The 16,818-nt window shown below is 49.3% G+C and overlaps 1 protein-coding gene across 1 annotated transcript in view; it reads right to left on the bottom strand.

Annotated features, from left to right (window-relative positions):
• The window catches only part of MAEA (macrophage erythroblast attacher), a 44,262-nt gene that overhangs the window by 9,490 nt on the left and 17,954 nt on the right, over nt 1-16,818 (bottom strand). Inside the window, exons 2-4 of the mRNA XM_012663664.1 lie at nt 9,014-9,196; nt 7,412-7,615; nt 3,562-3,684 (exon numbers count right to left, since the gene is read on the bottom strand). Of these exons, the coding sequence (XP_012519118.1) occupies nt 3,562-3,684; nt 7,412-7,615; nt 9,014-9,196 (510 nt within the window). The remainder of the gene's footprint in view (nt 1-3,561; nt 3,685-7,411; nt 7,616-9,013; nt 9,197-16,818) is intronic.

Here is a 16,818-nt window from a genome sequence, read left to right as displayed (position 1 = left end):
GCCCAAACTGCCACTTCAAGCTGCAGCAGACTCTTTCTAGCAGGACCAACTTGGTTCTCAGAATCAGAGCCCAGGCCCTTCTCACACAGCCACAGCAGGGTATGACAGCCCCACGTTGTAACCCCAGAGTTGATGACTGAGGACGTACCCAGGAGCTCAGGCCTGGGGGGAGCGGGGAGAGCGGAAGCAGCAGGTACAGCCACTCAGCAGCTACAGAAACCCAGAAACGGTGTCCCTGAGGGTGGAGCAGGAGCCACGGGAGGTTGCAAGGGGCTGTCCCCAGCTCACAAGACACGTGACTACATGAAGGAAAGGCACCAACCCCTCCTCAAGGACAAAGGGGCTTTCTGGGTTCTACTCGAATGTCATCACAGTCTTAAAAGCACATGAGCACACTCCAAAAGTTTCTTCACCTAAATGTGCTCCTTTATCCCCCTGGACCTTGGAACATTCTGTCCTACAGTAGGAACTGCGTGCCACCCATGCCAGAGACTACGCTGGGAGACACCTGTGGAGAGGAGATGGTGCCCAAAGGCACAGGTGTGGGGTGCTGCCTCACAGGGGAGCCTGAAGCGGTTACAAGCGGGGAGTGGTAGCCCCAGGCCTCGCCGAGCAGGGAACACTCCAGCAAAGACTTATGGGTGAGGAGCCATATGCCCGGGGAGAAGGCTGCAGGTACAAGAGCCAGCGCCCAGGCCCAGGCACATAGGGTATAAGCTCCTGTCTCAACTTTGAGGCCCAGGTCCAGATGGTGAGGGGCGGTTCCCCTAAAGGGCAGGAGGGAGAGAGGGCTGGGTTCGGGGCTGCCAAGAGGAGGGCACTATGCCAGAGGTGGGAAGGCCAGGGTTAGGGGTTAGGCTCTGGCAGGACTGAGTCCCAAGGTGCGTCTGCCACAAGAGCTCTGTCTGTGACTCAGGAAATACTACAGAAGCCCGTACTAACTCTGAAACCTTAGTGATATCAAGCCAGTCTGGGCTGAAACTCTTGTGGTTGGGGTAAGCAGCAAAATTAACTTTTGCCATCTTGGATGAGAAGCTAGATTTTACAAAAGGGATGTTTTAAACCTTAAGGTCTTCAACATGGTTTCAGAGCATACTCAGGGCTATCCACCAGAAACGGGATATATGGAGTGAATTGAATAAGACAGGTCTTACGGTTCTCATTTGTCATTCTGAGTTCCATAGCCTCCAGATCACAAGATGGCATGAACAGAAATTCTACACAGCAAGCAAATAAATCAACCCCCAATGTCTAAAACTCAAATTCAAAGCTTGTCCATAACAAGTCCTTTCCCATTTAGCCTCCGCCACGTGTACACAGGTATTATGAGGGACTGTCCTTCACCCTGGCCCACCCCGCCTGCCAGCCCCATGCTCAACACACGGGTACCTGCAACAGCGACTCTGAGGGTGGGCTGGGCTGCCCAGACCCAAGAGCCAGCCAGAGCACCAGAGAGCCACTTACCTTCCGGAGTAGGACATAGACATGCCATGCAACAGGTGCTCAGAGCAAGGATGGATGGAGGGGGGTGTCCCTCACCCCCTCTCCTCCCATCCCCATGCCCTCAGCCCACCCCTCAGCACCCAGGCAGACAAGTATACAGGTGGGACACAGAATTCCCTTGCTTGCTCCAAGCTGCGGCAGGAGTCTGTCTGACTCCGTGTGAGTACCAGCTTTGGTACAAACCAGTGAGGAGGAACAAGGTCACCAACAGGGCTCCCTCCGAGCCCTGGCCCCACTGATAGGTGGACGGACTCTGGTCGGCTGTCTATTCTCCCCACCTGGGCCACGCCTTCCTCGGGCCCTAGCTGCCTCCCAGGGGCCCCCCAATGACCGCTGATTCTACAGCAGGTGGTGTCATTCAGCTGCCGAAAAGTGGGAAGGAGCCACTGTGTGGACATTCTAGAAGGGCAGTACTTTGGGTAAACTCTAGGTTACTGCTTTACAAAATGGACTTTTTAAACCCTTTATTACTTATGACAGCTCTTTGCTCTAGTGGGTTAATTTTCACTAAAAGTTCACTAATAGGTAAGTATGTATATGTAGTGAAAATTAGGTATTCAGACTCAATACCATGAGTCCACACGATCACAAACTGTGCAACAACAACTGCACTGTGCACACTCTGCGACAGGCCTGGCACTTTCACAGACATGCATCACACAGACCACTGCTTCTGCTGTCCTGCGGGGTCAAGAGCCCCAAGTCAATCCAATAGATACTGACTTGGTATCCCATTATTTTAAAAATTATTTTCCGACTACATGAAACTTGCGGCTCAAAAGTTTCTTCTCCCATCTAGATGCTCAAGACTACCCTGAGGGACCCATCAGTGCAGTGTGTGGCTCTTCCCTGGCTCCCATGTGCACACGGACTGCACAGACATCGTGTATCTGGCTGTGTTCAGCTGACATTCCAGATGGACATGTTTGTATGTCATTGGGTAGTCTTCAAGATGCACTTGGGGACAGCTATTTTTATTCCATTCAATCCTGACTTCTTTAAACACTGAAGCAACGCTCATTCGCCAGGTGTGCACTCAGCGCTCTTGTCTCTGACCTGGCTGGCCCCACGCTAGCTTCAGACTGCAGCCCGTGTGGCATAGCCAGGGCCAGCCTCGAGGCCTCTCCAGCAGCTGTCTGGTAGGTAGCTAGGCTTACAGAAATATCCCGTCAAGATGGAGGGATCCTATCTTCCCTCTGACGTTCACAGGAAAACACCCGGGGAGAACTTCCACTGCGAGGTGCATCCCCTCTGGGAGGGAGTGTGGCTGGCGCTGTGTGGGGTGGGTCAACACCAACTCTGGCCTCCCTTTTAGGGTCTCCATACCAAGATCCTCATTCTCTGCGGGGAGCCACAGGCTGCTGTACTTTTCACCCCATCTCTGAGTGGCAGAGAGGGTCCCTCATGGCTGGTGACTATGTGACCCCAACAAGCTCAACCAGGGTGATATAAGAGCAGTGCTCAGTTTAGAAAACAGAAAACAGTATTTCTAATGGAGGTGGGGTTGGATGAAATAAGTTAAAATATTTCTGCAAGCTCTAGGCAACAACATCTTTTAGTAAGCAGGTTTAAAGTCTGTAGTTTACATTTAAGAGCCTATTTCTCAATCCTCTAGTGGTCTCTAGAGGTGTGTATTCAATAAGAACACCACAGCCCAGGGCTCTGCAGCCTCACGAGAACAAGGACTTCCGACCAGCTTCCCACGTCTCTCAGTGCTGGGGGACCACGGAACAGGCTCAGGTGGAGTGGGACCGACCCGCCACCTGGCTCCAAGCCCAGCAGCCTGAACGTGCTGCCTGCACTTGGCCAGCCTCCTGCACCCCACCCCTTGCCCGAACACCAGTCCACACCCTAACGCAGAAGGAGGTGTACTTTTCAGGGTCTTAACTTAAAAAGTAGAAAACCACCACCAAACCCCCAGCAAACCAAATAATTACCACTTTACACCAAAACCAAATGACTGCAAAGCAACAGGAGAGGGCACGTTGGTTCTAGGGCAGGTGGTGCAGCTTCCTCCAACCCAGCAGGGAGCCCTGCCTCGCCCGGGAGCCCGCGCACCTTCATCTTGCGGAGCCGGGACTTGTTGTCATGGCACCAGGCCAGGCAGGTGGCTGTTTCACGCCTCTCCAGGGACTCCTCCACTTCTTTGGCTGTCAGGAACATCTCAATATTCACCAGGTCCTTAGAGGAAGGAGGTGGCTCCGGTTAGAATCACCTGGCTCAGGACCCCATGCCACTCCCACACCCAGCCTCTGCAGGGCCCAGCCCAGTTCCTGCCACGGCTCACGGCACACCTCCAGTCCACACCCAAGTTCCATGCTCATGGAGACCCCTCAGGGGTCCATGGATAGCCCGGAACTCTGGGAGCGAGAGTGCCGAACTTCCCACGGACCTGGGAACAGAACAGCTCACGAGGACTGAGAAGCTTGGTGGGTCTCACATGCCACGTAGACAGCAGCTACCTGGGCAGGGGAGCCAGGCTGAGCCTGTTGCAGGGGTGTAGGGGACCTGGGCCAGTAGAGGACACATGTGGACTGGCCTCATCACCCCCTTCCCGGCAGCCCTTCCATTTCAAAATAAACAGTAAGTGAATAACACATAATAAAAAAAATCACATTATGGCTAATATTGCAGCAGTTAAAACCAATAATTTATTAAGAAAACAAGAAGAAATGAGGCAACCCACAGGCTTGGCATTAAGACCCTGCAAGTGGCCAAGCACAGGCTGGGTGCCCAGAGTCCAGCTGTGGCAGCAGGAGAGCAGCCCACCCGCCCCTGGGCCAAAGGGAACCATTTGTCCAGGGCCAGCTCTTCCAAGGTGACCCAGGCCCCTCTCCTGGGCCTCACCAGCCGCTGCAAGGCTGGCAGTGAGAGTTCAGGCCAGCCCCATTCTAGAGCAGTCTACGCCCACGGTCCTTATGAGTGACCCCTGGGGGTACCAGGCCTTCCTCAGGAGCCATGGTGGACTATGGGACCTTACATGGCTTAAGACCCCAACTGCCCATGGCAAGGCCAGACAGGTCACCATGCAGCTCCTGCAGCGTCACGCCTCGCTGGACTCGGGGACATGGGGGAGGAGGCCATGGGGGTGTGCTGGGGCCTGGAGGTTGGAGACCAGAGCTGCGCTGGAACCTAACTGGCCCTCAGTGGCCTTGTGGCACTGGACAGGTGCCCAAGCTCAGGAGCCGGCTGGCCAGGTGCAAGCCCTGCTTTGACACTTCCCAGCTGTGGAACCTGGGCAAGTTTCCTAGTCCTTTTGGGCCCTTAGTGTGTTGTCCTTTGCCCACAACTCATAAATTAAGTGCCATTGTGTGACTGCCACCACAACTATACACACATTCCTGTGCCTCCGTTTCCCCACTGATTAAGCGGGGAGAAGGAACTTTAATGCCTCACAAGTGTGTTTTCTGATATTGTTTCTTTGACAATTCACTCTCTTTTCTGGAACCCGAACATTGGGTCTTCCTCACCAAGTTTAAGTCTTGTTTTCTTCCCTATTTTCCAACTTCGCTTTTCGATTTTGCTCTAAATTCCAAGAGATGGCTCCTGGCCTGTCTGCTGCCCACATGTCCACTTCCAATTGTGTATCCTCCATTAGCGCAGCCTCCGTGTCTCTGTCTCTCTGGGATCTTTCTGGTGGCCACAGGGGCTCAGGCGGGCAGCATAGCAGAGCAGGACAGAGACGACCGAGGCCAGGGAACGAGCATGTTACGTGTGCACATGAGAGCCCTTGAGGAGCCGGGGCAGAGGGAACGTCTGTGAGTGGAGACACCAGAAGCTGGTCAAGGCTGCACGGTGTCCAGGAGCACCAGCCCTGGTCACTGATGGAGGACCATGGGTGCTCCACCCTGACATGTCAGCTCGTTTGTACTCGGGGGACACCACACCCTACAGGGCAGCCTCAGAAGCAACACTGACACCTGCACAGGTCTCAGTGGGGCTCCTGCCCCCAGAGGACATCGTGTACCTGAACACAAAAAGAGCCACACACAGTTCCCTCCTGGTGGGTGAGACAGAGGACACAGACATAAGCAGGAAAGCACCTTGAAGCACGCTGGGAGAGGGACAGACAGGGAAGGGGACACCATTCTACCCGAGGTGGTTGGGGAAGGCTGCTCTGGGGAGATGCCTGAGTGAGGCTCGGGGCAAAGGCCTTGGGCTGGAGCAGGTGAGCAGGGAGAGGTGGCTGAGGAGCAGTGTCCAGCTCACCTTTCTTAGAGGTCAGTCTGATGGCGAGGGAAGAATGGGGTGGGGGTGTCCAGAGTGGACACCAGGCCCAGAGAGCACATCACGTGTAGACGGGCAGGCCCTACAGGTGCCTGTGTGGGGGTTAAGGTTGGCAGGGCTCAGGCCCATCACATCCCAGATGGGAGTCACGTACAAATGGTGGGAGTTAAGCTATGAGAAGAGACAGGGTCCCTGGGTTAGACAGAGGGGCCAAAATGGGCTTGAAGAAGCCACAGTGGGAAGGCCGCAGAGGGGAGGCTATAAATGAAAGGGCACAGCAGGGAGGATGCAGACTGGGGAGGGTGCAGGGGGGAGGCTGCAGACAGGGGAGGGTGCAGCAGGGAGGCCAGAGGGAAGGCTGCAGATGGGAGGTACAGTGACGAGGCTGCAGTGAGGAGGGTGCAGTGGGTAGGCCACAGCGGGGAAGCTGCAGAGGAGAGGCCGCAGGGAGGAGGGTGTAGTGGGGAGGCTGGCTGACATGAGGAAGGAGCCTCAGGGTGGGGGGAGACTCGGTGGTTGCTACGCACATGGCTGGGTAGGGGGAGAGGCCATAGTGGGTGGTCAGAGGAGACAGCTAGGGAGTGTCCTGCCCAGGACCTAGGACCATGAAGGGACACTGCTCTCAGAGACTCTGCCACTAGAGGTTTCCAAATGTTGTCATTTCAGTTAAGAAGGGACACAACATCACTCACATGAAGACAGGTGAGGCTGTGCACCAACGGAGGGATATGGACAGGAATGAGGGCCAGGCATGCAACGCTGGCCTGGAAGGTTCCAACTGTCCCGGGCCCCCTACAGTGGTGGGTGACTGCCCGACAACAGAGGGGCCTTCCCCAGCTACCTGGGCCCAAAGTTGCAGCTAAGTCTGAAAAGGCCAGGCAAGAATAGCCGAGGCCACAACTTCAATACCACCCAGCATGCTTCTTTCAGAAGTTCTCGGCTGGAACATGTTCTGAAGGCAAGAGTGTTGCTTAATTCTATAGCTGTAACACTGATACCACTAAAACAGACTTGGCCGGGCACAGTGGCTCATGCTGTAAACCTAGCGCTTTGGAAGGCAGAGGCGGGAGGATCACTGGAGCCCAGGAGTTCAAGACCAACCTGAGTAAGAGTTAGACCCCATCTCCACAAAAAATAGAAAAATTAGCCAGGTGCGGTGGCACGCCTGTAGTCCCAACTACTCAGGAGGCTAAGGTGGGAGGATTGCTCGAGGCCAGGAGTTTGAGGTTGCAGTGAGCGATGATGGTGTCACTGCATTCTATCCTGGGCAACAAAAAAAAAATTAGGGAAAAAAAAATAGCTGCATGGAAAATGCACCATATCTGAGATAAACCCAAAGCTCCCACAATAATAAAGCAGTGACAGAAACATGCCTAAGTGTGTCACTGCCGGAAAGGCAGATCAGGTGGGGAAAATCCCTTTCCACATTTTCCTAATCAGAGCATGTTTAAATGACCAAAAGCAAATGAGAAGCACCTATAGTCATTTTTAGATACTGACTTCCTTATTTCAAAAAGCTAAAACCCTAGAACGTTTACACGAAGGGGGCGGGGCCCCGAAACTTGACGAGGAAACTGCTAACCAGGGCATAGACACGCATGCTAGGTGGGAAACAGCAGGTGGCTCCTGTGCAGAGCCACCCCGGGACATCCCTGCCCCTCGAGCACATTCCCTGACCCACCTCGATGCCGCTCTGCCGCGCCAGCTTCACGGCCGTGTTGTAGTAGCCGCAGCGCAGCAGGTGCTCCACCATCATGCGGTCCATGCGCTTCCTCTTCCACATGCTGGCCGCGGCGGGCTGGTCGCTGCTGTGCTCCTTGAGGTGCTCAATCCTACGCTTGCACAGTTTGGCGCTTTCATCCTCAGCCTGGATGGACTCCACTGCCTGAGCCACACACACACAACAAAGACCCATTCAGATGGGGACACACCTTCACAGCCCTAACCCCATGAGAAACCAGGCTGCCACAACCCTGAATGCTCACAAAAAGAAAAGCAAGGAGAAATAAAAGTTGGGGCATCATGGGACTGTATGATAGAATAAAAGGAACAGTGTTCTGCATATGCCCACCAGGCAAGTTTGTGCTGATCTAGGAATTCCTGGCAGGGGTATGTTAAAATCCACCACGTTGTACGTTTGCATCTTCTTTTTGGTTGTGTTATTTTTTGCTTTATGTATTCTGAAGCATGTTGCCAGATGCATACAATTTTAAATTTGTTATACCCTGCTGTTTATTATTATAAAGTGACTTTTTAAAATCTTTTATAATACTTTTCTTCTAAAGTCAATGTTGTTCAAAATTAAAACTAAATAGATACGTTCTATACCTGCACAGTTCAATACAGTTGCCACTTGAAGTATGGCCAATGCAACAGAGGAAATGAATTCTTAATTTAATTTAAATTTTAGTAGCACACATGGCTAATGGCTAGGTATTAGTGTGTATCTAGGATTCTGGCTAAAAGAAAACTAAAAGAAAATTTAGTTTTCTTTCAGCACATTCCACTATTTTTGGCTTCCAATTGCTGTCAGCTGTCAGGCTATTTGTTCCTCTTTTGGAAGTGATCTTTCCCCCCAGCTGCTTTTAAGACTTTTTTCTTTGTCTCTGTTTTCTTCAGTTTTGCCAAGAGAAAATCCTATGTAGGTTTATTTTCATTTATTCTGTTTAGGATTCTGAACGGTGACTTTACTCAGTTCTGAATATCTCCTCGTCCTTCTCCCTGTACCATCTCTGCCCACCCCCATGCTCTGGTTAAACACAATGGACATTTCTGCTCTATTCTGTCTCTCTTACTCTCTTACGTACTTTCATTTTTTGAATCTCTGTGCTGCATATTCTAGATAATTTCTAGATAAAACATGATACTTTCAGTAACATGTTTTAAAATATCTTATCCCACCTTCTGAGTTGTTTTCAGTGGGCAGATTAGTCCCAATAACAAACCCCATGTGCTATTTTGAGGCACAATTCTAAAAATAATAAACTAATCTCCTATACATCCTGGCCTCCCTACTGTCTGGGCTTGGGACACTTCTGTAGCCAAGACAATGGTCCCTATAGGAACAGAAAGCTGGCCTGCTTTAGCCTAATAGTGACACTAGGACACAGCATGGAAGGGGGCCCCAACACTGCGACCCCACATTCCCACCATAACAGCTTGTCTCTCCATGTTAGGACTTCCTGGCCAGTTACGTCCCAGCTTCCACAGAAGACAGCTCATTTTCAAGACAAATTGGGTGTCCTTCCTGGCTGAGGAAGAATGGCCCAGAAGCAGAACTGACCTTCCTCTTGAGGACACTGAGTTTCTCCACCACGCCATCCAGTAGACTAACCACAGAGTCCACGGCAGGGCAGCTGCTCAAGGTCTTCTCCAGCTCTGCCACCACCATGGTGACGTGGCTCGTCTCCCGGTCTATGTTTTTCTGAGCAGCTCGAAAGCGTTTATTCAGTGTTTCATAGGGAACCTAGAGAAGAAGCCACTCGATTGGTGTGTGAGCACCACCAGCCCCACGTTCAGAACACACATCTCCTTCATGGCACTTTCAATGCAAAAGTCAGACTTTTAGTCCTCACAAAATATGTCTACTCTAAAACCTGACCAAGACCCACACAGGCCTTGGTGAATGGAGGGACATCCACATCCCTGGACAAGACAACTAATACAAAGACGCATATTGTCCCAAATCTACAGGCAGAGAGCAACTCCAATTTTCTCCAGAAGATTTTAAAGTGCATATTGACAAAATAATCCCAAAGTCTCTCTAGAATAACAGTTAAGGAAATGACCAAAAAGGAGAGTGGTAACTAATGGGGGCTTTACTCTTATCAAGACAGTAAAACACAGGATCAACTGGTGACTACCAAGTCTGTGCAGCAGAGACAACACTACGAGAGGCCAACCAGTACAGGGTCAAGGACACACAGGGCATGCAGTTCACACTGATTAGGGTTAAATAAAGTGAAGCCATAAATGTTCATGAGAAATTATGAGCGCACACCAAATGTGTCTCTTCCATGAGAGAATGCTTGCTTTATCCCAATTACAAAATAACCTATTCCCTGTGGAAAATTAGGAAAATAATAAATACACACAAAAAAATCTTGAAGTCAATGTTATTTTTCTGTCCTCCTAGAGAACTGCTGCTGACATTCTTCTCTGCCCGTTTGCTGTGCCCCACGAGTTTGAACACAACAGTCCAGGCTGTGTGTCCACCAGGAAACACTGTTCACACCAGCTGCACTGGTGGCTGGCAGCATGACCACACCTCACCCTTACAGTGTTGTTGGTTCTGACTTTGCTGTCACAACGGTGCCTGAACGAACACGAAAGAGAAGGAGAGAGTCTCCGTGCACTGCCAGCTCCACCTACACTGGGCAGGCACTGACCCTGCACCAGCCACCATGCTTAGCAGGGAGGCCAAATGAGGAAGGCAGGGCCACAAGGCTAGACTAGCTGGGTCTCCCGGGAACAGTGACAGTTGGGGAGATAGCAGAGAGGAGACTGACCTCAGCCAAAGATAGAGCCACACAACAGGACTCTTCACCAAAGACTAACTTTTCTTCCTAAAAATGGTGACACAAACCTGGTGGCAAGGCCAGCACTATGCTTCTCCCCTAGCTGCCACTCCCCATTCAGCCTCCCCAGTCCGGGCTGCCCTCCGCCCAGATATTCCCTGGAGACAATGTGGACCCACAACGGGTGGCAGTATGCGGTATGTACACCTTCCTGTTCACACCTCGGGTCTTACCAACGAAAGGACAGAATGCTCCTAGACAAGCCACATCTGCCACACTGGGAGGCCTCAGCAGACAGCAGCTGACGTTACTGTCTGCTACCTAGCAGGGACTCACACGTGTTGGTCTTCCAGTATCGAAAAGGAGGGTAGGGAAGCTATCAAACCATGGCATATTTAACACACTGACAACACAGCAGGAAATGGGAGACAAGCTCGAAGCGAGGCGCTGTGTGCCGCACATGCTCTCCTGGGATGGGCTCAGCAACAGTGCTGGCCGTCACTCCGGAGGCTCTGCAATGTGGGGCCCGGGAAGAGCAGGTGCTGCAGAGGGGCCAGCACACCCAGGCCAGCCAGAGCGGTCTATGGGACCCTCCATCACCCCACACTGCCTGCCTTCAAGAAGATTTCTCCCAAGGATTCAGTACTTCTTGTGTGGGGAAAAAGGCATGGTGGGGATTCTTTTTTTCCTCCTTCTATATCCAGTAGACAAGGAAGTCACAACAGATAGCACTTTAACACCGTCCCTGGCACATAGTGAGTGCATAACAAACATCTGATGAATGAATAAAAGTAGACAAAGTACAAACATGAGACCCCCCTCCCCAGGGTAAGGTGCCAAAAGCCTCCCCCAAGGTCCTGTACTCCTCTACCTGACACCGTTCCCAGTGTAACTCTCCCCCGCTCGATTCTATCTGGGTGTGTCCTGCCACGAGATGGAATTTCTGCAGGGCATAAAGCGCGCTTAGTCTTTGCTCTGACACCAGGGTCCCACACAACCAGGACAGGAAAGTCTTTGTGAGAAGACAAGGTTGCACAGCCATCCTCACCCGGATTAATTCATAGCATCTGCAACACAAGCACGTTCTCAAACAGCCACCAGGAGAGATCTCCCTGGATGGCCCCAGCCGGATCCGAGGCCTATGTAAGGACTAGGCCTTTTCCAGCTTTACAGCCCCTTGAGGACGTGATCACTAGGGAAGCACCTTTACAACTCTTCTGCATAAGTCTAAAACTATTTGAAAATGAAAAATTTTAAATAAAACCAAAACAAAACAGGAGCAGACAGATCTCAACACACGTGTGTATCTGCCAGGCTCCCTCTGGAAAGCATGAGGGACCAGGAGGAAAGGTGCTGAAGCTGAGAGTCCGTGGGCACTCACCACCCCTGCGCCCTTTCAGAGTCTTGATGCTTTCTAATCCATGTGCAGGTATAAATTTTATTGCTTTGAAAAGAGAGCCCTGGTTCCAGGGACATGAGGGGCTGAGTTGTCAGCTCTGCCCTGATAAACTTGGCGCAGGCTTCCCTGAAGGCCCTGAGACACAGCATCCAATAATCACCAACAGGCACCCTTGGGTGTGCCATGATGGGCAGGCAAGGCCAGGCAGAAGACCATATGTGAGCACGGGAAAACCAGGAAGGTGGCTCCATGAGGCAGCTCTCGCTCCCTCCCACTAGGGCTCGCATGCCCCAGGAGGGCCCAAATCAGGGCCCTGCAAGCCATCATGGGGAGATGGTCAATGTTTCCTGTCTGACCTAGACTGACACTTATTTAAACAAAATAAAATTGAATTACAAAAAAATGAGCTGAAACAAATCCCAAGATACATAATAAACAAAAACTCCAAAGTTTTATTATCAGATTTAGACATTAAAATTATATTTCAATAGGGCCAGTCATGGTGGCTCACGCCTGTAGTCCAGGACTTTGAGAGGCCAAGGTGGGAGCATCGCTTGAGACCAGGAGTTGGAGAACAGCCTGGGCAACATAGTGAGATTCTGTCTCTACAAAAAATTTTTAAAAATTAGTCAGACATGGTGGTGCACACCTATAGTCTCAGCTATTTGGCAGGTTGAGGTGGGAGGATCCCTCGAGCCCAGGAGTTCGAGGCCATGGTGAGCTATGGTCATGCCCCTGGACTCCAGCCTGGGCAACAGAATGAGACCCTGTCTCAAAAAAAAAAAAAAAATTACATTTTAATAGATATAATTAAAGCAATCATAGGAAAGGGAAATTCCAGCATGTGCCAGGTGAGCTGTGCAGATCCACAACAGCAGCTGCAAAGCTGAGTGAGGGCCCCCACCTCAAATGCCCACCACAGACGCCAAACACAACACAAGCACAGCAACGGCTACTGGATCCCACATGATAAACAAGCTGGCTCTGTGTTGGTGAACTAACCTAACCCATGTGGACGACAGCATGATAACTCGAAGGAGAGACTTGTCTGAGTGGTCCTGCATTTCAATAGAGGAGCTCAAGCCACGGAGCCAATGGCAGAGCAAATTCCACAAGCTTGGGATATCCATTCTTAACTTTTATCCAAAAAAGGAAGCAGGTGGTGCTGTAATATTCATCTTCAGTCCATCATCAGTGCCCAGTCCTAACAATTCATATTGTAAGGTCATAGTCGATAACTATCTTTTGATGAGAGAAACCAACTTACGATCTGGTACACTTGTGGGGTGAAGGCAACAAAATAACCATAAAGCATCACCAGGGGGTGTGAGGGCCCAGTGTGCTCATGCAGGGCATAGCCTACACCCCACACGACACAGACTGTATCACTGGGCTGCCCTGGGTTTTCACAGATCTGTCAATTACAGCTCCTAAATACTCACTGTCAACTTCTAAACATCCTCCTCCAGACCTGCGCCAGACCCCAACTCTACTGGGCAACAAGGCCACCACTCCTGATCCCAACCTCCAAATGGCCCCAGTCTCCACTTGCAGCTACTCTTCCCAGGTGAGGACTCACCCTCCCTGCTTGTGGCTCTCAGGGCTCAGCCCACCTCTATTGTCCCGCCCCTGGCCTGTCTCACCTGCCCCACCATCCACACCTTTGTGAAAGCGCCTCCAGCCTCCCTCCTCCTCATAGCGCTGGTCAGGTGCCCGGAACTCGTGGGTACTCCATCTGAATTCAGGGATGTGCACGGCAGCTCCTCCCACTCCTGCAGGACTCCTAGAGTTCACATCACATGTGTAGCTACTGAACCAGACAGCAGCTTCCCATGCCAGTGTTCCTCCCAGCATCCATTCCTCCCAGAGAAACACTGTGGACAGGCCTGGGGAGCAGCCATCGCTCTTCAACTTCTTCCCACAGGACCAGCACTCAACTCTCTCCTGTCTAAAAAGCTCCCCATCCCAGGCTTTCCCAAACTGTCCTGGCCTGGCTGGGCACCAAAAGCTGCTTCACAGGCTGCTTCCTAAGGGGCATTAGACAGATGAATGAGTAGGGTTTTGGAAATGCTGAAGATTCGAATTGAAGCCAAATTATCATTCGAGAATGAAGACAAAATGAAGATACCTTCAGATATGCAAGGACTAAAAGTTTAGCACCTACAAACCCTTTCTGGGAGGAAAATTACTCAGAGATATTGCTCAGTGAAACAAAAATAATATTAATAAACCAATGAGGGAAGATAACATAAGACACAAGAAATAGTACTAAAGGAAAAAAACCAATAGAAGATATAGTTAGCCTAAATGAAGACAGATAACATGGCTATAAAGTTAAGACACCTTAAGAGTCATGAAAAAGAAGTAAAATATTAAAAATATATTCCTAGGCCAGGCACAGCAGCTCACACCTGGAATCCTAGCACTTTGGGAGGTCAAGGCGGGAGGATTGCTTTAGGAAAGGAGTTCGAGACCAGCCTTAGGAAGATCAAGATCCTGGTCCTACAATCAATCAATAGAAAATTAGCCTGGTGTGGTGGCTCACGCCTGTAGTCCCAGTTACTTGAGAGGCTGAGGTAGGAGGATCACTTGAGCCCAAGAGTCTGAGGTTGCTGTGAGCTATGATGATGCCACTGACTCTGTCTCAAAAAAAACCAAACAAAAACAAAAAACAAAAAACAAAAGATGACAACAAAGAAAAAGAAAAAAAGAAATACATGTTCTAAATAGAACCAGCAACAAAAACAGACAAATAGGACTATATCAAACTTATAAACTTCTGTGCAGCAGGAAAAAAACCAATAGAGTGAAAAGGCAACCTACAGAATGGGAGAAAATATTTGCAAACCATGTATCTGGACGAGGGGTTAATATCTGGAATATATTTTAAAAACACCTACAACAACAAAAAATCCAATCGAAATGGGCAAAGGACTTGAATAGACATTTTACCCAAGAAGTACACAAATGGCTAAGAAGCATGTGAAAAGATGCTCGACATCACTAAGCATCAGGAAAATGCAAATAACCACAACGAGATACCTACTTATTAAAAAAAAAAAAAAAAAGAAGCCTTGGCAAGGGATGTGAAGAAATTGGAACCCTGTGCACTGCTGGTGGGAATGTAAATGGTGCTGCAGCTGTGCAAAAACAGTGTGGAGCCTCCTGAAAAAATTAAAACTGGAATTACCAAGTGCTCAGCAATATATCCACAAAAATTGGAAGCAGGATCTCAAAGAGATATTTGCACATCCATGTTTGCTGCAGCATATTCACAACAGCCAAGAGGTAGAAGCAACCTAAATGTCATCAAGAGATGAATGAAGAAAATATGGTACAGTCACATGTGCACAACGACATTTCGACATTTTGGTCTCAGATGGACAACATGAGGGTGATCTCATAAGATTATGATACCATATTTTTTACTGTACCTTTTTATACTTAGTTATGTTTAGATACACAAATACTTACCATTGTTACAGTTGCCTACGTATTCCGTACAGTAACCTGCTGTATAGGCTTGTAGCCTAGAAGCAACAGGTTATCCCATATTACCTAGGTGTATGGGTGTAGGGCAGGCTATCCCACCTAGGTTTGTGTAAGTATGCTCTATCATGTTTGCACAACTATGAAATCTTCTAATCACACTTCTCAGAACGTATCCGCATTAAGCAATACATGACTGTATATACATATATGATGGTTAATTTTAGGTGTCAACTTGACTAGCTTAAGGATTATCTAGAGAACCAGTAAAGCATCACTTTTGGGTGTGTCGGTGAGGATTATTTCCAGAGGAGATTGGCCTGTGAGTCAGTGGACTGAGAGGGAAATATCTGCCCTCAATGTGGGCAGGCATAATCCAATCAGTTGGGGGCTGGGATAGAATAAAAAAGGAGGAAAAGGTGTTTCCCCTCTCTCTCTTCTGTAGCTGGGACCCCTTTCTTGTCCTGCCCTTGGATATCAGAACTCCAGCATCTCCGCCCTTGGACTCCAAGACTGACACCAGCAGTCCTCCCGGTCCTCTGGCCTTTGGCCTTGGACTGAGCCACACTATCAGCATCCCTGGGCCTGCAGCTTGTAGGCGGCCTGCAGTGGTGCTTCTCTGTCTCCACAACTGCCTGAGCCAAAGCCCCTAACAAATTCCCTCTCTCTATATCTATATCCATCTCTATCTATGCTCTTGGTTCTGTCTCACTAGAAAACCCTAATCCATACAGTGCATTATTATTCAGCCATAAAAAGGAAGGAAATCCTGTCACATGCTATGATATGGATGAACCTTGAGAACAGTGGACTAAGTGAAATAAGTCAATCATAAAAAGACAAATACCACACAATTCGACTTACATGAAGTATCTAAACAAACTCTTAGAGACAAAGTAGAATGGTGGTTGCCGGGGATGGGGGATAGAGAGGAGAGAGTTTTGTTCAACGGGTATAGTTTCCAGTTTTGCAAGATGAAAATGTTTAGAGACCTACCGCACAACAATGTGCATATAGGTAATACTACTGTACGGTACGCTTAAAATGGTTAAGATGGTATATTTTATGTTATGTATATATATAAAAATATATTTATTAATACCTTTTTAATAAAAAAATTTAACAAAAACATTTCTAATGACTGATTAAATATAGGCAATGGCACCTATTTCCAGACTTACTGTGAAGCTACAGCAATCAAGCCAGCACGGCGCTGGTCTGGGAACAGTGTAGATAAGAGATCAATGCAGGGCGAGAACCAAGAAGGGACCCACATGCGTCCATTTTTTTCCAGCCAAGGGGCCAAAGCAATTCACGGGGAGGCGGGGAGGTGGAATGGTCAGTCTCTACAACCATGGTGCCAGGACTGGGTGTCCATATGGGAAAAGGATGAACTGCAACCTGTACCTCATATGATCTACAAAAATTACCTCAAAATGGATCATAGATCCAAACATAAAAGTTAAAACTGTAGAAGTTCTTAGAAGGAAACACAGGAGAAAATATTAATATTACAACCTTGAGATAAGCCAAGAATTCTTAAAAGATACAATACACTGACGGTAAAAGGAAAATTGATCAATTAAACCTTATTAAAACTAAAACAACTTCGAAAAACAATTTGAGAAAAGGAAAACATAAGCCACAGAATGGGAGAAAACGTTCATACTATATATGACAAAG

Source organism: Propithecus coquereli, unplaced genomic scaffold (assembly GCF_000956105.1).
Source record: "Propithecus coquereli isolate 6110/MARCELLA unplaced genomic scaffold, Pcoq_1.0 Scaffold821, whole genome shotgun sequence".
Taxonomy (NCBI): domain Eukaryota; kingdom Metazoa; phylum Chordata; class Mammalia; order Primates; family Indriidae; genus Propithecus; species Propithecus coquereli.
This window is presented reverse-complemented; position numbering and strand designations above follow the sequence as displayed.